This window comes from Oncorhynchus nerka, linkage group LG13 (genome assembly GCF_034236695.1).
Source record: "Oncorhynchus nerka isolate Pitt River linkage group LG13, Oner_Uvic_2.0, whole genome shotgun sequence".
In the NCBI taxonomy this organism is placed as follows: Eukaryota; Metazoa; Chordata; class Actinopteri; order Salmoniformes; family Salmonidae; genus Oncorhynchus; species Oncorhynchus nerka.
Genome location: NC_088408.1, coordinates 31,516,442 through 31,536,985, shown reverse-complemented (window position 1 = coordinate 31,536,985; position 20,544 = coordinate 31,516,442). Strand labels below are relative to the sequence as shown.

The following is a 20,544-nucleotide window of genomic DNA, read 5'->3' as shown; positions in this document are numbered from 1 at the left end:
GTAATATTTTACACAGCATACTACAGAGCCCTGAGAGGGTGTGCCCAATGACTGTGTCCCATGCTGGGGCAATCCCTCCCTCCTCCCCTATGAATGAGCCTGTTAGATAAGTGCAGATTCTCCTTATACCCTCCCTATCTGTGCCCACAGCAGCAGCCTCAGTCAGAGACAGAGGAGTAACACAGAGTGTTAACACTATGGGCTTACTAACACTCATTCAGCTCTCTGGGACAGTATCTCTCACTGATGCTAATGTCACTGTTCCGTCCCTTTGGTGCAAGTTTCAATCCATTTCACAAGTCCAAAGTGCCTGTTTGAAACAAATGCTTTGTTTTTCCACTGTCTCTAATTGTCTTTGCAACCTTATTTTCAGGACATTCTGGACGAGATGAGGAAGGAGTTGTCGAAGCTGAAAGAGGAACTTATTGATGGTAACTGATTGCTTGAGCAACCTGATGCACATAAAGAGGGCACTTTATATTTGTCCTGTTCCACTGCATGTACAAGTGGGTAACCTGTACGAGTGTGAGGTGTGAATTGGAAACGTGTTTTCTTCATGTCCCAACCCCCCATATGACGCCCTCGGAGAGTGGGGTCACGGCCAGGGCTTCTGCCACGGAATAGGTGACAGGGCGTGAAATAAGTTACTCAAAGCACAGGAAGATCTTGCGTTCAGTTGAGGCCTACTGTACCTTTGTCATCAGAGAATTAGCATTGCACCATTCACGCCACTGCATATCACACCAAAGACAACACAAAATACCATATAACTGACATGTTGTTTGTCTGTTCACAGCCATCAGGGAGGAGCTGGGAAAGTCGAACACGGTGTAGAAGGATCTCACCTGCCTGTGCATAACATCCATTACCGGACATCTGCGACAGGTCAACTTCAGATAGGACAATCTTATAAAGAACCGAAAAAGGAAAACAAAAAAAGTCTAAAAGGGTAGCGACGATAACAATAATAACCGTATTAATACAGAAGACAGTGTTTTGTCGGCAGAACAGCGTCACACACAGCTGGGGACGAGGGAGAGCGGGAGGCCGAGGGAGAGCGGGAGGCGTGTAGCATGGGAAGCACTGCTGGCGTCCATCTTGTGAAGCCTGGCCGTTCCTGCCATTTTCCCGCAGCCTCACCTGGAGGACAGGACACAGTCTTAAAAGAGGAGTGACTGTCATTATGCAAAGATTTCTCCCTTTGTCGATAACACAAGAAAACAAGGAAAATCAACAAATAAAAAACTAACTAATATTGAACTGTATACTGTACTAACCATTGAAGTGTGAGAAATCAAACAGACAGCATTTACACTAAGAATTGGAACAGTTAGCGTGCAATTGTGATTTCATAGTGAAAAGACACATTTAGTGGGTGAGTGTGAAGTTTGGAGGCAGGAGGATAAGGGAAGTAGGACTCAGTTCCCCATAGGGCCATAGGAGGGAGCCTCTGGGTGTGAATGAAGGACTGACTGATGGACTTGGTATAGTCTACTGCTGCAGGACTCTGTAAAGCTAGTCTTCCTCAAATACTATTTTAACCTGAATATGTACAAATGAAGAAAAAACAATATCTAGAAGTCTTTCAATCATGTCTGTTTTAATGTAAACTATGGCCATATCAAGTAGCTTAATCAACTCATGTAAACATGATGGTCTGTCTCTTGGTCTGTTTGGCTTAGTATCCGAATATCATTATCTTCTTTTTTCTATAACGAGCTACTGTTCTGCATTTCTGTGTGTTGCAGGCTGATGAGACAGTCACAAAGGGTATGCCTTTCGAAATGTAGCTCTTTACCAAACAACCTCTGTCAATTAGTGATGGTTAATAATGCTAAAATCACCATGACCAGATCTGGAGATGGAGCTATTTGAAATCTCTGTACTGTTATTATGAGCTGAACTTTTTTCTCTCTCTCCCTCGCAATTTCTGGACGATTTTTGGTGCATGTAAGGTTTTGTACGGTGAGGGTCGTGAGGTTGCCACGAAATTGAACTATTGTCCATTGGTTTATAAGCAATAAGTGTAGCATCTGGGTTGAATTTCCCCCACATTATTCCTTTTAAATGTTTGTGTTCTTTTAACTCCATTCTGAACACCTGTTAAGGATGTGACTGTGTGACAGTATCTCCTCCTTTCCACTATATCCACCTCCTCCATAGATTCTAACTGTGTGAAACAGATGGGTTGAGAAGAGATGGTTGAACAGACCCTCCCTGTTTATAGCCATTTATGTACTGAATTTACTGAGGAATGCCATTATTTTTTCAATTCATGGTATTTTGTTTTTGGGATTCAAGGCTACTGTATCTTTTAATTGATATTGCAGCTAAATTCTATATTCTATTTTTTTTTGCTGCATTTGAAAGAACTAGTGATGAAGAAGGGCGTGAGGGACACCCCAGAAATAGGTTTGTCTGCATGATGTATCCATGGACATGCTTGTGCCATTAAGTTAAGTGTTTCACTTGTGCTTAATGATGATTTATTTTTATTTTTTGAATGCCTTTATTTCCTCCCCTATAATTTGAAGTTCTGATAATGGCCCACCTTGTTTGACTCATTTGGTCATAGGACTGGCAACAACTTTTTATTGAAAAAAAAAAATGAAAAAAAATACAGTACAGTGCCGAGTTCGCGTTCCTAATAATCTCGATGTACAATCAACTGAGAGAAACCAAGTCAACCTGAGACTGGTGTGAAAGAAAGAACTGTCTTCAATGTAAAACTCTATTGCTTCTATTCTCTTGATTTGCTGGTAAGGGGATCGACTTTGATCAGGGTTATGTCATGGCAACAGCTGAGGTAGCATTATTCAAAACACTCCCCTTGTGTGTATTTTGCTCAAACACAACTCATTTAATTCTCTCTGGATCAAAGCATAGGAAGGTTTGCACACGAGTGTTTACAGCATCGATTGCACTTTATAAACCCATCGAAATTCATGATACTATGATGAACCTGCTTACAAGATGCAGCCATCGCCAAGAGTGTGACAATCGCACCGAAGGTTTCAGCTACAATCTCCTCCTACACACGTCACGCTCTACTGAGTCGCCTTTTGTTTCATCATTGTCAAGAGAAGGATACATATCTATATATCGATTTCTTTGGATTGAGTAGTGAAACGTTCTGATCAAGGATCATTCGTATCTACGGATAATTCTGTTTGTAATCTTCATGGTTTGTGCCTTGTTCTGAATTTGCATTTAATATGTAAAAGATTTAAAGACCAGTAATAATACTAGGAACTGTCAAAATCTTCTTCTTTTTTTGCATCCTGGTATAGTTATTTTAAAGGGAGAATAATATCCGTTTCAAAGTACAGACGTGGTGTATTTTCCTCATGCCATTTGTATGTTGCAGAGCGGTTTAGGTTCTTGGCGCTTGGAAATCTGAAAATAAATATATCCTCTAAATTGAAAACATTTGATATCAAATTGTTGATTTTTGTCCACAAACTCAGATTTTGCCATCTACTGAGGGAACTGAAACTGGTGGACATAATAAAAACATGCGGGAGAAATTAAACTGAATGTCTCTGAAATTAATTTATCAGCTTCCTTTATTTTTTATTTTATTCAAATTGTACCATACCATTCTCATGTTAATTACAATTTTCTTACATGCTAACATTGTTTTGTTTGAGCGAGTAAAATAAAAAATTGCAATACATGATCAAAAAGTACATTTGAATTGTGTGGTGTTAAATTAACATGGTTTCAATAACTAATTCCTACAACTTTTTAATCTGTATAATTCTCTCCTGTGGGACAGAATATGATGCACAGGATCTCTGAGACTGATCTAAAGACTTGTGCTGCATCAGCAGTTTCTCTGAGTTCTTCCCGGCCTTTGAAAAGAACCTGTTTAGATCTGCACCAAAGAGAATGTGTGGGAGAGCATACCTGCTTTATATGCAGGGCATTCATCAAATATTAAAAAGCTTGATAACGATGATTCAGCAGAAATACTGAAATTGAGCTTCGGTGAGAACCTTGGACTCTTCTTGTCACATGGTTATTATCAGCCTTGTTTTACTCTTCGTTTCAGTGTTGAATACTTTGCAGATGTTGAGTATAAAGAGGTCATTACTGTATAGGGATTGTCATGAGACTGAACCAGCGTTACAATTCAGTCCGACGTGTTAGTCACTCCCTTGCCACTTGTTCCTTGAGTAGGTGTAGGGAATTTTCAGCAGGCCTACTCCAATCACATCGGCCCTTACATCACTATTTCACACCCCATTAACAGACACTGTCTGAGCCCGAGCCCATCACAATTGCTAAGCGCAACCAGTCATCTGCATCTGGTCTTGCTGCTTCTTTTCACATGGGTGACAAGATCTCACAGTGGGAGTCTACTACTGTGTGCAGTTGTTTTCAACATAATGAACAGTATAAAGACACTTCCTGGAGGAGGGCTGAGAAGTCTCATTTGAGGTTTTGGTGTTGCAGCCGGAGTAGAGCGAATGCTCTGCAAAGGCGGAAACTGCTGTAAAACAGGAAGAACCTAAGCGGCTGCTTGGCTTCATGAACTCCGAGGGAGAGAGAGGGCTGAGAACGCTGTAATTGGGCAGTAGAGATTATTTTTATTTTTTTCTAAATCTTTACGTAGTCATGAACTGTGAATGATTTGACACCTCTGCTCAGTTGTTTTCACTCTCCATGCAATCATTGCTTTTGATGCACAAGATAATGTTTCATGCAGTGGTGGGGAAAGTCCCCAATTGTCATACTTGAGTAAAAGTAAAGATACCTTAATAGAAAATGACTCAAGTAAAAGTGAAAGTCACCCAGTAAAATACTACATGAGTAAAAGTAAAAAAATATTTGGTTTTAAATATACTTAAGTATCAAAAGTAGAGGGCCTCCGGAGTGACACAGTGGTCTAAGGCACTGCATTGCAGTGTTCGAGGCGTCACTAAAGACCCAGGCTGTGTCACAACCGGGTGTGATCAGGTGTCCCATAGGGCGGTGCACAATTGGCCCAGCGTCGTCCGGGTTAGGGGAGTGTTTGGCTGGGGGGCTTTTCTCGGCTCTTCGCGCTCTAGTGACTCCTTGTGGCAGCCCGGGTGCTTGCAGGCTGACCTCGGTCATCAGTTGAACGGCGTTTCTTCCAACACATTGATGTGGTTGGCATCCGGGTTGAGCAGGCGGGTGTTAAGAAGCGCGGCTTGGAGGGTCATGTTTTGGAGGACGCATGACTCGTCCTTCACCTCCCGAGCTGGTTGGGGAGTTGGAGCGATGAGACAAGATCGAAAAGGGGCAAAAAATATATATCAAAAGTAAATGTAATTGCTGAAATACACTTAAGTATCAAAAGTAAAAAATATTTTCAAATGACTTTTATGTAGTTAACCAGATGGTGCCATTTTCTTGTTTTTTAAATTGACAGAAAGTCAAGGGCACTCTACAACACTCAGACATAATTTACAAACAAAGCATGTATGTTTCGTGAATCCACCAGATCAGAGGCAGTAGGGATGGCCAGGGATGTTCTTTTGATAAGCAAGTGAACTGGACCCTTTTCCTGTCCTGTTATGCATTCAAAATGTAACATGTTCTTTTGGGTTTCAGGGAAAATGTATGGAGTAAATTATTTTATTTAGGAATGTAGTGAAGTGAGAAAAAAGAAGAAACCCTTGCCCTGCTCTTGATAGTATCAATGCTCTTTAATAATCTTTACGTATCGGCCTCAAGGCCTTCATCAGAACTTTTGTTCCGTTCAGTTTGTTTTAGGAATGTAGTGAAGTAAAAGTAGTCAAATATATAAATTGTAAAGTACAGATACCAAAAAAGCTACTTAAGTAGTACTTTAAAGTATTTTTACTTAAGTACTTTACAACACTGGTTTCATGATAATCATCCTTCATAATCACCATGTTTCAACATTTTCTTGCAATGTCTGATTCCTTGAATGTGGTTTTGCAATCATTCTAAGCCTATAAAGCGACATCCTAAATTAAAATCACAGTTGTACAGTCAGTCAGAGCAATGTGTTGAAATTGAAGATTTAATCAGAGCTTCATATTGTGAGGATAACACCAGCTGGTTTGTAAAGTTGAAAGCAACCCTGCAAAAATATGTGAATGTGAACTTGATCTCATATAGACATTATTTGGTTGATAGAGGTATATCCCACTGGTTCTGCACTGTTTCTTCTAATTTAGTTTCAGCTAGATGAAATAACAAGCACTATATACCCTGGGCTTGAATTAGATTAAACATCTGCTCTGGTCTAGAATGCATGAGTACAATAGAAAGTTGGGAAATGATGTGTTGGTGACCTGTGCCATCTAATGCTAAGATCTTTCAACAGGTGTTTGTTTCATGAGTAATCAACAGCCTGTAACAAAGCTACCTGAGACATTTCTTTACAGATTTGGGGATTTTTAATTGTGGATTGTTACTGTTTAAACTCAACATACTAATATGCTTTTATTTGTATTAAATAAAACATGTATATGCTTTACAATTGACTACAAATCCAGAAAGTATGGTGTCATAGTATTTTCCATGCATACATTATGCTGCTGTCATGAACAATTCATCTAATTAAACATGAGTTAATCTTTGTTGTAGTAAAAATTATATCTCCCACAGATTAAAACACAATTTCCTCCATTTTGTCCGGCGCTGGTAGACGTCTGACACCATAAACAAAGAAAACCGTAGGACACGCCGGTTACTACCAATCCGCACTCTGTTAAAATCCTCTGGCGACCAATTAGAAAATTAAATAATTTAAAAAGAATAGCGTTGTAGCCAATCAGCGGGCTTCGCGCCATCCTATTGAGTGGTGGGCTTGGCGGATAGAGGGAGGGAGAATTGGCTCGACATTTAGCTGCAGTTTTTGAACGTACGTTAGCGTGCGATTCACTTTCGTTCCAGGTTTTAAAGGGATATCTATGTTATTTTCCGAATTTGAGTTGTACGTGTTATCTGAGGGTAAGGGCGTTAATGAATTATATAATTGATTGTGCATGAATGTGGCCACTTTAAATGTATTTCCTGAGAACTTGGCCGCTGAACGTTATGGTATTGACTGTGTTTTGGGCTGCGTGGGATCAGAATAGTAACACCTGCGCTGCAGTTGAACAATTTCGCTAATAACCTAACTGCTTATAATGAATAGGCTAGTTAACTACCTCTCTATTGTCTGCACATGTTAAAGCGTCGGTGCAATGATTACAATTGCAAAAATGTAAACATGCCCTGAAACGTTAGCTAGCTAACGTTATCTAACATACCCGACTTACCACTAAGCAGCCTGCTAGTTTACGTTGCGTAGCTAGCCAGCATTAGTGGGGATTTGAATGCAAGGCATTTTCCCTCCACCCGCTGTCACTTGAAGCTATTACAATGAACTTTAATGGAGTAGAGACGGCTAACATTAACACGAATCTAGCGAACGTTAGCCAGCTAGCCGTCTTGCGAGCGGTTATTTATTTGCACATTGCCTCATATTTTGGTATACTGTTAGTTGCAGTCCCGGTAGTTAGCTACAGTTTGGGACTGCTCTTCCAACCCAACCGTGTTGCTAGGTAACGCTAGTTTTTGGTTACTCAAATCACTCTGGTGTGCTGGTTAATGTTATATATTCAACTGTCTGCATGTTTTCATTTAATTGTTATAATTTATGCTAAATCTCCGGAATATGTTCACAACCGACTTGCGTGCACCATCATTTAGGGCGCTTTCACAAATCCCCTACGACCCCGTGTCCTGTAGTGTTTGGCACCCCGATGTCGGGCTATAAATCATGTGTGAAACGCAAACAGATCCTGGAACTGCGCGGGTCCAGGATCCACAACCACCGAGCACGGTGTTATTGTGACTCGGCAGCGCGAGTCGCGTGGAGCTTTTCTGCGGGTTGGACACAAGCGCGCTCGCTAACGTCAGGTAGAATGCGCCTTGCTAATCACGCTCTAAAACTGTGGTTTTCAGGTCTTGTGAAAGCTAAACGTAATTCCGTCAAATTCTCCCAAACGCTCCAGGAAACCGAACTAGGGTACCGAATGTCATATATGTGAAAACGCCCCTAACTGTTAGCTGACATTAAGATGGATGGCAACAAAAACAACTAATTGGACGGTTGAACCACAGACAAGTCTTTGGTTAAACTTCTCTAATGAACACCTGGCGGTGGTTTGGTGAACTTTCTATAAAACCAATTACAAACACCCATTGTAAACGATTAGCTAGGACTGTTTTAAGTTCTTCATAAAGTGATTGAAACGGCTTTAATTTCAAATGTATTTTAAAGGGCTGTGTCTGAGGTATGGCACAAAACAAAAGACGAGGGGCTGACTTTCGAAGCTCCCACCACATCAAACCTGGCATCTTTCCTGGAGTAGGGTATCCTGTCCGCATCGTTTAGCTAGCTAGACCTTTAACCATATGGATGAATTCAACAGGGACGCCAGGACAGCAGGGTGTGGGGTTTTGCATTCATTAAATTGTATATATTTCAGCAGCTGTGATGTAACGTACCATTTGGACTTTTATTTGATGAAAAACGACACATACCAGTGAATAGTTGCTTGTGGTCATTACAAGGACTGAGTTGTCTAAGTATGTCAGGCACTTCAAGTCTACAGTTTTCCCCCTCTATTTAATATTTATATTCACAGGGACTATGTTTTCATAGTGTGTATGTGTTTTAAATAGTCCGTGGCAAGAACAGTTGTATAACCAGAGCAGGCTTTCACTTGTTGATTTGACATGGGTCGACATCCCCTTCCATACCGCTGACCTCACTGCTCCATTGTGTCAAGTCTTGTGCTCTTCTGTCCCCCATTTGCATGTTCTTAATGCACACTGTGAATGTCTCATCTAGCCTAATCTGCCTAAATCTAGTGTGATTGGGGAAATGTCTGGAAGAAAAGTTGTCCCCGTCGTAGACCGTTTTGATATGCACACCCAATTCATCTGAAAAAGTGGATCATTGTAATTAGGGATGTTAACGTTTAGCTATTACATACATTTGACTGCGGTTGCTTATCAGTCTGGGTTAATTTGCATAATTTGGTGGAATTAAATTGGCTCGTGTATTTTCCTTAGTCGTCATGTATCTTATTTATCACATGAGCACAGCATACAGATCCTAGTTTGAGGAGTGGAATAGCCTATCACCTGTCAGACAGCACGAGAGCAGCTCCTCAGAAAGCTGGTACTGGAGTGAAACTTACTTTTATAAGCCCAGTCATGAAAACAGAAGTATGAGCGAGACTGCAGTTTCAAAACCCTCTTGTATTTCAAAGGGAGAGAGAAACATCCCTGATTTGAACCCATCCTGGCAGCGCTACATTATACATGTGGCAGTGGCTTAGACCACCCCATGATACTCCCCTGGTTTTTAACATGCTCTCTCTCTCTCCGTCAGGTAAATGAGGATGCCGGGTACTAGGTTTCAGAGTGGGGACATGGTGATGGGCCGCTGGCCTGGTAGCAGCCTGTTCTACGAAGTCAAGGTGCTGAGCTACGATGCCAAGATTCAGCTCTACACGGTCGTCTACAAGGATGGCACTGAGCTGGAGCTCAGAGAGGCTGACATGAAGGTAGGAGCACTCTCTATCTCCATGGCAACCATGTCACTGATGACATGACACAGATGGATGGAATTTCTCCATCTTGACAAGATTCAGGAATTTTGATCTTATTTTACTCAAATATTATCTTCTTATGATATGTTGATTGCGCCATTGGTGCTGGCCTTTCTAAATTCAGCTATGTAATAACAAGTTTGTAACCTTGCTAAATGCGACAACTTATGTTCCAGAATCCAACTGGCTTTAAACCAAGCCGTCGTTCTCGCTCCCGCTCTCCGTCGCGGCGGCGCAGTCGTTCCCGTTCTCCAGCCAGGACCACCCGGCGCTCCTCGTCTCGCACCACCAGTGGCACCTTCGCCACAGAGACGCCTGCTGCACGCAAGGAGCCCAAAATGAAAGAAGTGCTGGAGATCAGACTCAGCCCTTTGGTGAGGAACACATGTCACACACACTGCTGGGATTTAGAATGGCTTTTTGTTTTTGAGTGTTGCTCTGCTGCATGTGTGTTGTATTCAGAATGCACTGTAAAATGCATGACCTCAGAGATGGCATTATTTGATAGTAGATCAAGCGTTGGCTAATAAAATGTAATAAATAATAAATATTTTAAAACTTTTTGTGTATGTGTGACCAGTGGGTCCATCTTTACATAGTGACACGTGTGCCTCTTTTTCCGTATTGTTTGTCATCGCGTTCCTTTTTCCTCATGTTGACGTTTTGCTTCCCTCACTCCATTTACCACAGGCTAGGCCAGTTGAGAACAATGGCCACAAGCATGAAAACAAAGAGAATGATACTGCTGACAAAGTCAATGAGGTGAGACTTTAGATAATGTCCTTTTTTCTTTTCTTTTTTTAACATTTGCATCTATCCATAATGATGTTAATGCTCCTAGAACAAAATGAAATGTTTTTTGGGCTGTAAGCAAGTTTTGCATTGGACTTGTAACTAGGGACGCACGATATATCCAACATATCGTAATCGGACAACATTAGGTAAAAAAGCCAACATGGGTATCGGCCGATGTCTAGTTTAACACCGATGTGCAAAACCGATGTCAAAGCTGACGTTCATACCTATATAACGTAGGTACATGGCGTAATGACGACGCGTAAAATTTGGTGCTATACGTGCAACACAGCATTCATATACTAGCCCATAATGTCTGCTGTGTGGATCGAGCAACAAGTCGAGCAGTCATTTGAAAGAGTAACAACATTTCAGTGAGACAACTCGAAGGTGAAATCCATTAAAGCCAAGATAATGGAATTTATTGCCCTTGACAATCAACCGTTCTCTGTCGTGGGTGGTGTTGGCTTTCGTCAACTGGTTGAGCACCGGTTAACACTACCAAGAACGCTATTTTTCCAACGTTGCCCTACCGGAGTTACACAGTAATAGCGTCACTGCTATTAGCTTCATGACATGCATATGAAGGCGTGCCGTTTTGGGTCTTTGCGTGTCAAAAAAGATTTAGTAGCACTCAAAGCTGTACAAAAAAAGTCTGCAAACACCGGTCATGTGTTTACAGGACTGCATTGGTAATAAAGCATAATTAGTTCAACCTTAACTTCTGGGGTAGCTAGCTTTAGCTTGGTACCTAGCTTGCACCAATACAACCAGCCTGAAAACAATGACCAGTAGAAACTGCAGTCATTTTCATTATTCTTAGCAATTATTTAGGAATCCTTGTAAGTATTGTTGTTCGCCTATTGAAATTGAACTTTAGTTCATGAAAATAAATAGCAAGCCAGCTACTTAACCCTGTTGCCCAAAGCTAATGTTATAAGCAGCCAGCTAGCTTCATCTGGCTAGTGAGGCTTGATCTGACCGGGTTGTGTTGTGAAGCTTGCCACAATAAGGATTAGGCACAATGGTAGAATTTGCTGTTTGCCTTCAAAATAAAAGTATGTCATTGACAGTGATGCAAATAGTATAATTACGCTATACTTTTATTTTGAAGGCTAACCACAAAGTCCACTACTGTGGCTAATCCTTATTGTGGCTAGCTTCACATGGATGGGTCCGCCCATTAATCAAATAAGAACGGTCTTATAAATGAGCGTTATTTTAGATGACAGCTAGCTAACTATATAGCTAGTTAACTAGCTACTGAAACAGATTGTCGTTTTGCTGTTTTTGGGGAAGAACATTGTCTGCATCCATGAGTTAGCTAGCTTTTTTTAATGACCAGCACTGTAGATGCTCGAGAACTTCACCAGCATCATAGCATACGTATTGATGAATCATTGTGACATATGAGTGAGAGTGTAACCGATGTGTGATCACTATGTAAAAAAAATGTATGAATGTGTTAAATTATTATGTGACGTGCAGTCATATTCAGGTCCTGATTGGTCAACAAGCTTTATTTGACACGCAAAGACCCAAATGCCGTTTCATAACAATCCTGGTTGAGAATGAAACGACTGAACAAATTATCAACTGAACAGCACAGCGAGTATGTGAAAGAAATAGGTTTTGATTAGGTTTTACCGGTAATGGGGACACAAAATAAACTTTAAAAAAAAAAAAAAAAAATTAAAGAAGGACAAAAGTTAAGACTGTAGATTCTCTCACTCTCAATGCCAACAAAATAACTTTTTTTTTGTGTGACCTTTATTTAACTAGGCTAGTCAGTTTAGAACAAATTCTTATTTATTTAGCTTGTTTGTGAATGGGCTTTTATATGTAGGAATGTCATGATTCATGTTGTACCTCCTGTGTGTTGGGAGGACTCTGCATGGGAGACTCAACCTGTACCAAGCCCCAGCTGACTGAGCCACACACACCACTTAGGGTCCTGCTAATGTTCCATAAGTCAGTCACATGCTGTTTGAACATGTGCTACCTCTTTTCTCTGCTCTATTCAGAGGCTCTGAGAACTTCTCATTGCAGTTTGCTCATAGTTTGTTAAATGAATACTTAGAATGCCCATATAACGCTGCCAACCTTGTAGTAAAAACAAACAATGGTTTATGGTGGTATTTTCTGCTATAACAAGTGTTCACTTTTCTTTTTAAGAGATGCAAATCTACAGATAATTTGTGTGGCAAATATAATGGATGTGCATTATGTTCCCTATGAGCTTAAGTCACTGAGGGTTAGCCATGTCTGTGTAAGTGAGTACCACCACTCAGCCTGACTGTCTAACCATGTCTACCTCCAGAAACCTGCAGAGGCGGAGCAAGAGAAGGTATTAGAGAGCCGCTACAACCTCAGACGCAGAAAGGATGACGGTGATGCCAAGCCAGCCGAGCAGACAGAGGAGGAAGCTGAGCCGAAGCCTGCAGCAGCCACAGCCCCCATCACCACTGAGCTGGAGTTTGGAGGGAGGCTAGGTGAGAGGAGGAACAGAAATGTGGCTGCTGTGCCTCTCCCAGCTTGTCATGTGCTGGATAGAGAATGTGAGGAGGAGGGTGGGGGGTGCTAGTCTGCAAACTGTTATGCCAATCAAATTGCACTAGGATGCACATTGTTTGACAAGAATGCATTTTGGAAGGGACAGTAACTGGTTAAATAAAGAAGACAGACAGACTACCTTATGGCTCCAGTCACTCAGTGTCTTTCCCCCCTGTGTTTGCAGGAGTGTCCTGCATGATGCTGTTCCTGCCTGTGGCCGTGTTGGGACTGATGGTGGTTTGCAGTCAGGAGGATGCTAGCCTGATGAGCCCCCCCTCTCTGCCTGCTCTGGACTCCCTGTTGGATCCACATGTGTTTGGCATGGTGGTCCTCTGGTTCCTCTTCCAGGCCCTGCTCTACGTGCTGCCTGTCGGAAAGGTAACTTCATCACCAATAACCTCACTGCTCTTCTGGCACACATGTAGGATCAGCTTACTCTGTTCTAGTCATTGTGGAGAAAACACAGAACTGAACTATAGATGATCGTCTAGTGGGCCAACCATATTCTCAGAATTCTACTCCCACCATGATTGAAGACTACACACACTCCAACCCCCCTAGAGTACAGGCCATACACATGACACCCATCCGTGACCTGGACAGAGCACATGACTGGCGCTCACGCCTCATTTCTGCTCATTAGCCAGGGCAGAAATGAGAGGAATCGGCAGTAGTAGGCTACTGTCCACGCTGGAACACTACAGGGAAGAATGGGAGGTTTTGTTCAGTTTCCTCTCCTGCTCATCTGCCTTCTGAATACAGTTGAAGCACATGTGCCTTTTTGAGAATGTAGGAAACGTTCATCACATGGCTCCCATGAAATCCTGTTCTCTAGGTCTGGGGAGTGTTTACATTAGTGAAAGGGGATAATGTAAGCATTTAACATTTAAGTCATTTAGCAGACGCTCTTATCCAGAGCTTTTAAACATGTACAAAAAGTCCCCTGTCCTAGCTACATTATTCCTCTCATAATGTATTTCCTGTAAGGTTGAATGATGGTCCAACCTGTGTTTATGTCCCCAGGTTGTAGAAGGAATCCCCCTGAAGAATGGAGAGTGGCTGAAGTACAGAATGAACAGTGAGACATTCTCCTGTGTTTCATGTCTTCTTGTTTGTCATTTTGAAGGAATTAACTGGTCAGTTACTCCCAGCACATTGAGATCTCTAGTAAAGCACTATGCCAATGTATTTCATTAACATATAAGTCATGTAAGGAAAGACCCTTTGGTTGAAGAACTTCCTGTGTATTAACCCTGCATGTCTCCTCCGCCACCACCAGCCCTCCATGCCTTTGTGCTGACGGTGGCTGCCCTGGGGGCTGCAGTCCATCAGGGGGTGGACCTCGGCTACATCCACAGCCACTTCCTCCAGCTGGCTGTGTCTTCCCTGCTCTTCTCTGTCCTGCTCAGTGTCTATCTGTACGTCCGCTCTCGCTGGGCACCCCAGGACCAGCTGGCCCCTGGAGGAAACTCTGGTGAGTGGGTGTTTGTGTAGTTATCACTGATAGAGAAAAGCTTCTACAATCTAGGCCTGATTTATTCCATGATATCGGTATATTATGGCATGGGCCAGCATAAGGTTAAGGGCAAAGATTACTGTACTGCCTATTGGCATGATGCCTCCCAAATGGGTAACGTAATATGATAAATCTGTTCTTCTCACCTCAGGGAGTGTGATTTATGACTTCTTCATGGGAAGTGAACTCAACCCCCGGATCAAGGGCTTTGATCTCAAATACTTCTGTGAGCTGCGCCCAGGATTGATGGGTTGGGTAAGTTTAGTGTACCTAAACATGTTCCCATTTAAAGTACTTTTCAGCTGTATATTAGCCATTTAGTGTAGATTAAGCTGTTTTTATTTCCTCACACACAACTGCAAAAAAAAAAAACAAGCTCAGTGTTCAGTTTCCCATTATGTGTTAAATGTGAACAACACAGAATAAATCCTAAAATCATACTACAGTACATTTCAGCGCTAGTTTGTCTGTTTGAGGTGCACTAAACATACACAAGTATGTGGATACCCTTTAAATTAGTGGATTCTGCTATTTCAGCCACACCCGTTGCTGACAGGTACAGTACCAGTCAAAAGTTTGGACACCTACTCATTCAAGGGTTTTCCTCTTCTTTTTTTTTACCATTTACTACATTGTATTATAACAATAATAATAGTGAAGACATTAAAACTATTAAATAACACAAACTGTGTAGTAACCAAAAAAGTGTTAAACAAATCAAAATATATATTTGAGATTCTTCAAAGTAGCCACCCTTTGCCTTGATGATAGCTTTGCACACTCTTGGTGTTCTCTCAACCAGCTTCATGAAGTAGGCACCTGGAATGTAGAAAATAGTAAAAACAAAGGAAAACCCTTGAATGAGTTGGTGTGTCCAAACTTTTGACTGGTACTGTCTATAAAATTGAGCACAGCCATGCAATCTACATAGACAGACAAACATTGGCAGTAGAATGGCCTTACTGAAGATCTGAGTGACTTAACATGGCAGTGTCATGCCACCTTTCCAACAAGTCAGTTCGTCAAATGTCTGCCCTGCTAGCGATGCCCCGGTTAACTGTAAGTGCTGTTATTGATAAGTGGAAACGTCTAGGAGCAACAACGGCCACACAAGCTCACACACTACAGAAGCTCACTTGTAGTGTGTTAAACTGCCCCTGGAAGCAATGTCAGCACAAGAACTGCTCCTCTGGAACTTCATGAAATATGTTGTCATGGCCGAGCAGCCGCACACAAGCCTAAGATCACCATGCGCAATGCCAAGTGTCGACTGGAGTGGTGTAAAGCTCGCAGCTATTGGACTCTGGACCAGTGGTAACGCTTTCTTTGGAGTGATTAATCACGTTCCAACATCAGGAGAGCGCTACCTGCCCCAATGCATAGTGCCAACTATAAATTTTGATGCAGGATGAATAATGGTCTGGGGCTTTTTTTCATGGTTTGGACTAGGCCCGTTACTTCCAGTGAAGGGAAATCTTAACGCTACAGCATACAATGACATTCTAGACCATTCTGTGCTTCCAACTTTGTGGCAACAGTTTGGGGAAGGCCCTTTCTTGTTTCAGCATCTCAATGCCCCTGTGCACAAAGCGAGGTCCATACAGAAATGGTTTGTTGAGATCGGTGTGGAAGAACTTGACTGGTCTGCATAGAGCCCTAACCTCAACCCCATGTAACACCTTTGGGATTAATTGAAACGCCGACTGCGAGCCAGGCCTAATTGCCCAATATCAGTGCCTGACCTCACTAATGCTCTTGTTGCTGAATGGAAGCAAGTCCCCGCAGCAATGTTCCAACATCTAGTGGACAACCTTCCCAGAAGTGCTGTTATAGCAGCAAAGGGGGACCAACTCCATATTAATGCCCATGATTTTGAAAAGTGATGTTCGATGAGCAGGTGTCCACATACCTTTGGACATGTAGTGTATGGATTGTTTTGCTGTCTGTTTGATCAGGCTTGTGACGTCTGTGTTCTGTCCAGCTGGTGATCAACGCTGCCATGGCTCTGGCTGAGATTAAACTCCATAACCTGGACTACCCTTCACCAGCCATGATCCTGGTCAACTGCTTCCACCTGTTCTATGTGCTTGATGCCTACTGGCATGAGGTACAGAAACTAATGTTTTATTTGGTCTCTATTTATTTGGTTATAGGATGTAATCTAATGGTTGACTGTTACTCCCCAGGAGGCTGTCCTGGGCTATATGGATACAACCCATGCTGGATTTGGCTTCATGCTGGTGTTTGGAGACTTGATGTGGGTTCCCTTCACCTTCAGTCTCCAGTCCTACTACCTGGTTTACCACCCGAGCCACCTCTCTCTGCCCTGGATCGTAGGCATCGTTACTCTCAATGGTTAGTCAGTACCGGGATTTTTTTAGTTTGGGCATTTGGCATACGTTTATATAAATCCTACATGTAATCTGTAATATACTTTTTGTTGTATGAGTAACAGTATGACGTTGTCTTCACGTGTTAGTCATTGGATTTAGCATCTTCCGTAAAGCAAACTCGCAGAAAAATGCCTTCAGAAGAAATCCTTCAGACCCTACATTATCCCGTAAGTCCTCAATCCCAGTACGTCTTATTCCTGTATAAACATTAGCAGGCCACCTGCCTTGATAAAGGGATGAAGTTATTCTCTGTCATGTTGTTGGACTCGCTGTAACGCTGTGCTTTCCAGATCTGAAGACCATCCCTACTGCCACGGGGAAGAGTCTCCTGGTGTCTGGTCTGTGGGGGCTCGTCCGTCACCCCAACTACCTGGGTGACCTCATCATGGCTCTGGCATGGTCACTACCCTGTGGTGAGTGACGGCTACTTAGTTAGTCATAGCTGGTTAGTTACCAGGTGCTGGTTAATGTGTTTGATTTGTTTTTCTGAGCTGTGCTGACCATGCACCAGAAACAGACCAGTAAATCTACACGTCTGTGTGTATTGATATGTGTGTAGTGCTATGAGGAGACGCTGAAGTGTGTGTTGTCTGTGGTCGTCCTGTAGGGTTCACCCACATCCTGCCATACTTCTATGTGATCTACCTAACCACCCTGCTGGTCCACCGGGAGGCCCGGGATGAGGCCCAGTGCAGGAGGAAGTACGGCTCGGCATGGGACGACTACTGCCGAGAGGTCCGCTACCGCATCATCCCCAGAGTCTACTGAAACCTTCGCCACCCCGACCTCCAACCAACTCCACGGCCTCCAATTCTGCAAGCTCACAACTCAGCGCATGGCTACATGAGTTTGTAGAAACAACCAGTTGTTTGGAAATTAGAATTTAAAGACATTGGGAAACTTGAATTTCAAAAAGGGGGAAGCTTGATTCTTGGAAGTTCTGCAGGAGCAGCTTTCTTTGAAGTGTGATGGTTTTATGAAGGTACACTAATTAGCTGGCTGAATTTGATTAATGCCCTTTAAGAGCGAAAAGGTTTCAAAATTGAAGAAAAAAGAAGCCTCCGTCTGTGGAAGGGATGTATATATTTTTGTACATAATTATTTTTATTTTTTTTAACTTTAAGATGCCTGTTAACATTGCATTTTTGATCTGTTTTTAAGTTTTCACTCCCATATCCAATTACAATATTTGCTTGGCTTTAATTTTGAAGTATTTTGTAATGATACCTTTGGTATACATTGCTTTTTGTGTATATTGTCAATGATGGGATTTAAATGCTCTTTTATCTGTACAGTTAAAATGGGATTAATGATCTTCCTCAGGACTACAACATTCACAAAATAGCATTTAGACATATTTTTATATAGAGATGTAGCCTAGTGTTAACTGAGTGTAAAATAAAAAGTATTTGGTTGTTTTAAATGCACTATGAAAGATTGTATTTTATACCAAAAGTCTATGATTTGACTTTGCTTACTCCGGTTCACTGTCAAATTCCTCCCCAGTCTTCTGGATCGTAGAATTGTTTAGCTCCTGTTATAGTCACAGTCCCCTTTCCAGAGGGAAGACAACCAGTCTGTTGATCAAATACACAGTATCTTATTTAAAACCATTACCATCTGCAAGGGCACTTAGACAGTATCCATGTTAAGCACCTTAAGTTATTCAAGACCTTACTTTTCAAAAAAGGCATCACAACCATATTTTTCATTTAGTGTTCAATTTTGAGTTTGTCACGGTGAAAACAGTCATACTTTCTGTACGTGCAATGAATGCTGTGTCGTGTGGTAACCACCTGGCAACGGTGTTTAATCCTGTGCAAGTATTTTCTGACCCAGCTGTAGATGAGCAGTATAGCAGCAATAGAATAACTAGAATAGGTGGCATTTTATGCAACTGAATGCAATGTAAATATTCAATTTTTTTGTTGTGTTTTTATTTTAAGTACAAGTGATGTTAGATCTTGTTTTACAATAGATATTTAAAGTTGCATTTGATTTAAACTGTTAATTGCCTAAATTACCACTAGCCATTTTTGTTTACAGCTAGATCTGCTGTTCTCTAGACAATATTACCAAGTAATCTTAGAACTTAACTATTTGTCATTGAGACCCATTCTGTACTCAACCTTTGTTTTGACTGATGGGACTGGCAACAATTTCCTGTTTGGGTCAGCTGGCTGTTTGTTGAAGCTAAAACAAGTTGGATGTAACTAGGACAGTGGAAGAAGACCCAATGTTCATGTTTTGTTCAATGTCCGTCTCCAACGGAAAACGTGACAATGGCTGGAAATCTCGCCTTGTACAAATGTTTTGGCAAAAAATAAAGGTTTACACTTACAGTATCCATGTTATTCAGACATGTCTAACGATTCAACGCAATGCACTGAGACTAGACTCCTAGAAAGAGAAGACAAGTGAAACAATGGAAGGTCAAGCAAACAATTCAACACTTCTGCGATGCAGCCAGAGGTCCGAGGATGGGGCTGGCTGCTGCTGCTGCAGATCTGAACAGGACCAGAGATCAGCCCCCTGCTACAGACAGAATCAATTTGAGATGCTCTAATTCATGTGACCCTCCGCACTGACTGCAGTGTGAAGGGTAGATCCCCAAAATAATAATGTGTCTGTTTTGCTCTCCGCACATGTCACCAGGGAGATGTAAAAGTCTTCTCTGCAGGTGTTTGGTAGCCTGGTCTAACGTCTCTTACTCTTGCCAACTCCATTGCTCATTGTCAAGCCAAACTTCACAAGGAGTTTGCATGATAGTAATCAGGATGGCACTCGGGCTAGGTTGTTTGGTTATACTGTACCTTATTTCTATTATCGCGAGCAGATAATGTATTGCTGCAGCACTTCTACATAATACCTTTCAGTTTTTCCAATTTCCAAGTTTGAATATTGTATAACAATAGTCCAGTTACAGGTTTTGGAGCATCGTTTTGAATCCGAGATATTAAAAGGTTTTCATTGAGACTATACATTGTATAATCCTGCCTGTGAGTATAGTCCTCCTCACCTTGCTCCCCAGCAGGGCTGAATCATCCCTTTGGTGAAGGGTACAAGCAGGCAACATTTGAACTCTTGCAGTAAAGCAACGGAATAGGAAGCAGTGGTGGTCTCAGAGGACTAAAGTTTAGCAGATCAGCTCCCCTACCCAGTAGTCTACCCTGCAGTCAGCCTCTGTCTCTACTCTAGGCTCTCTTCCACCCCTCACAGTTCTGCCAGAGACACCATCCCAACATCTAGCTGAGGTCAAGAAACAAACAAGGTCACTGACATGGGGTAGCAAAGAGTTCAGGAAGTAACCGGAGAGATAAACATTTTGTACTTAGTTCATTTACCAAAAGCACCGGATTTACTTTTTGCTAGGTTTAATACTGTCTGCAATCTTTCCTTTTTAGTTAGTGGTATATTTCCATACCAGATCCTAGGATTGTAGAGCGATCATTATGGTATGTTAATGAGCCTAGAAATAATTTGGACAATTCTATTTGAATAATTGCATGAACGTAGAGAATGGGATGGTAATGGAATCACATAAACAACACTGGTAAGCACCTGTAAAATACTATCCCCTTTTAAAACTTTAAACCTACCTTGCATTATGATATATGTGCATATCCCTTGCATCAAAGGATATGTGCAGTCTTGCCATAAGGCCAATGCATGAGGAAGA

The 20,544-nt window shown here is 41.9% G+C and overlaps 1 protein-coding gene and 1 pseudogene across 1 annotated transcript; both read left to right on the top strand.

Annotated features, from left to right (window-relative positions):
- Positions 1-3,689, top strand: part of LOC115140408 (protein enabled homolog) — a 184,013-nt pseudogene extending 180,324 nt beyond the window's left edge.
- Positions 3,690-6,819: 3,130 nt separating this feature from the next.
- On the top strand, positions 6,820-19,210 carry LOC115139361 (delta(14)-sterol reductase LBR-like). The gene is made up of 14 exons (XM_029676639.2): positions 6,820-6,951; positions 9,389-9,563; positions 9,785-9,982; positions 10,299-10,370; positions 12,724-12,895; positions 13,141-13,334; positions 13,980-14,034; positions 14,236-14,430; positions 14,624-14,727; positions 16,454-16,579; positions 16,659-16,827; positions 16,952-17,032; positions 17,156-17,278; positions 17,473-19,210. The coding sequence occupies exons 2-14, from the start codon at positions 9,393-9,395 to the stop codon at positions 17,631-17,633; spliced, it is 1,821 nt and encodes a 606-aa protein (XP_029532499.1). The 5' UTR covers positions 6,820-6,951; positions 9,389-9,392; the 3' UTR covers positions 17,634-19,210.
- Positions 19,211-20,544: the final 1,334 nt, after the last annotated feature.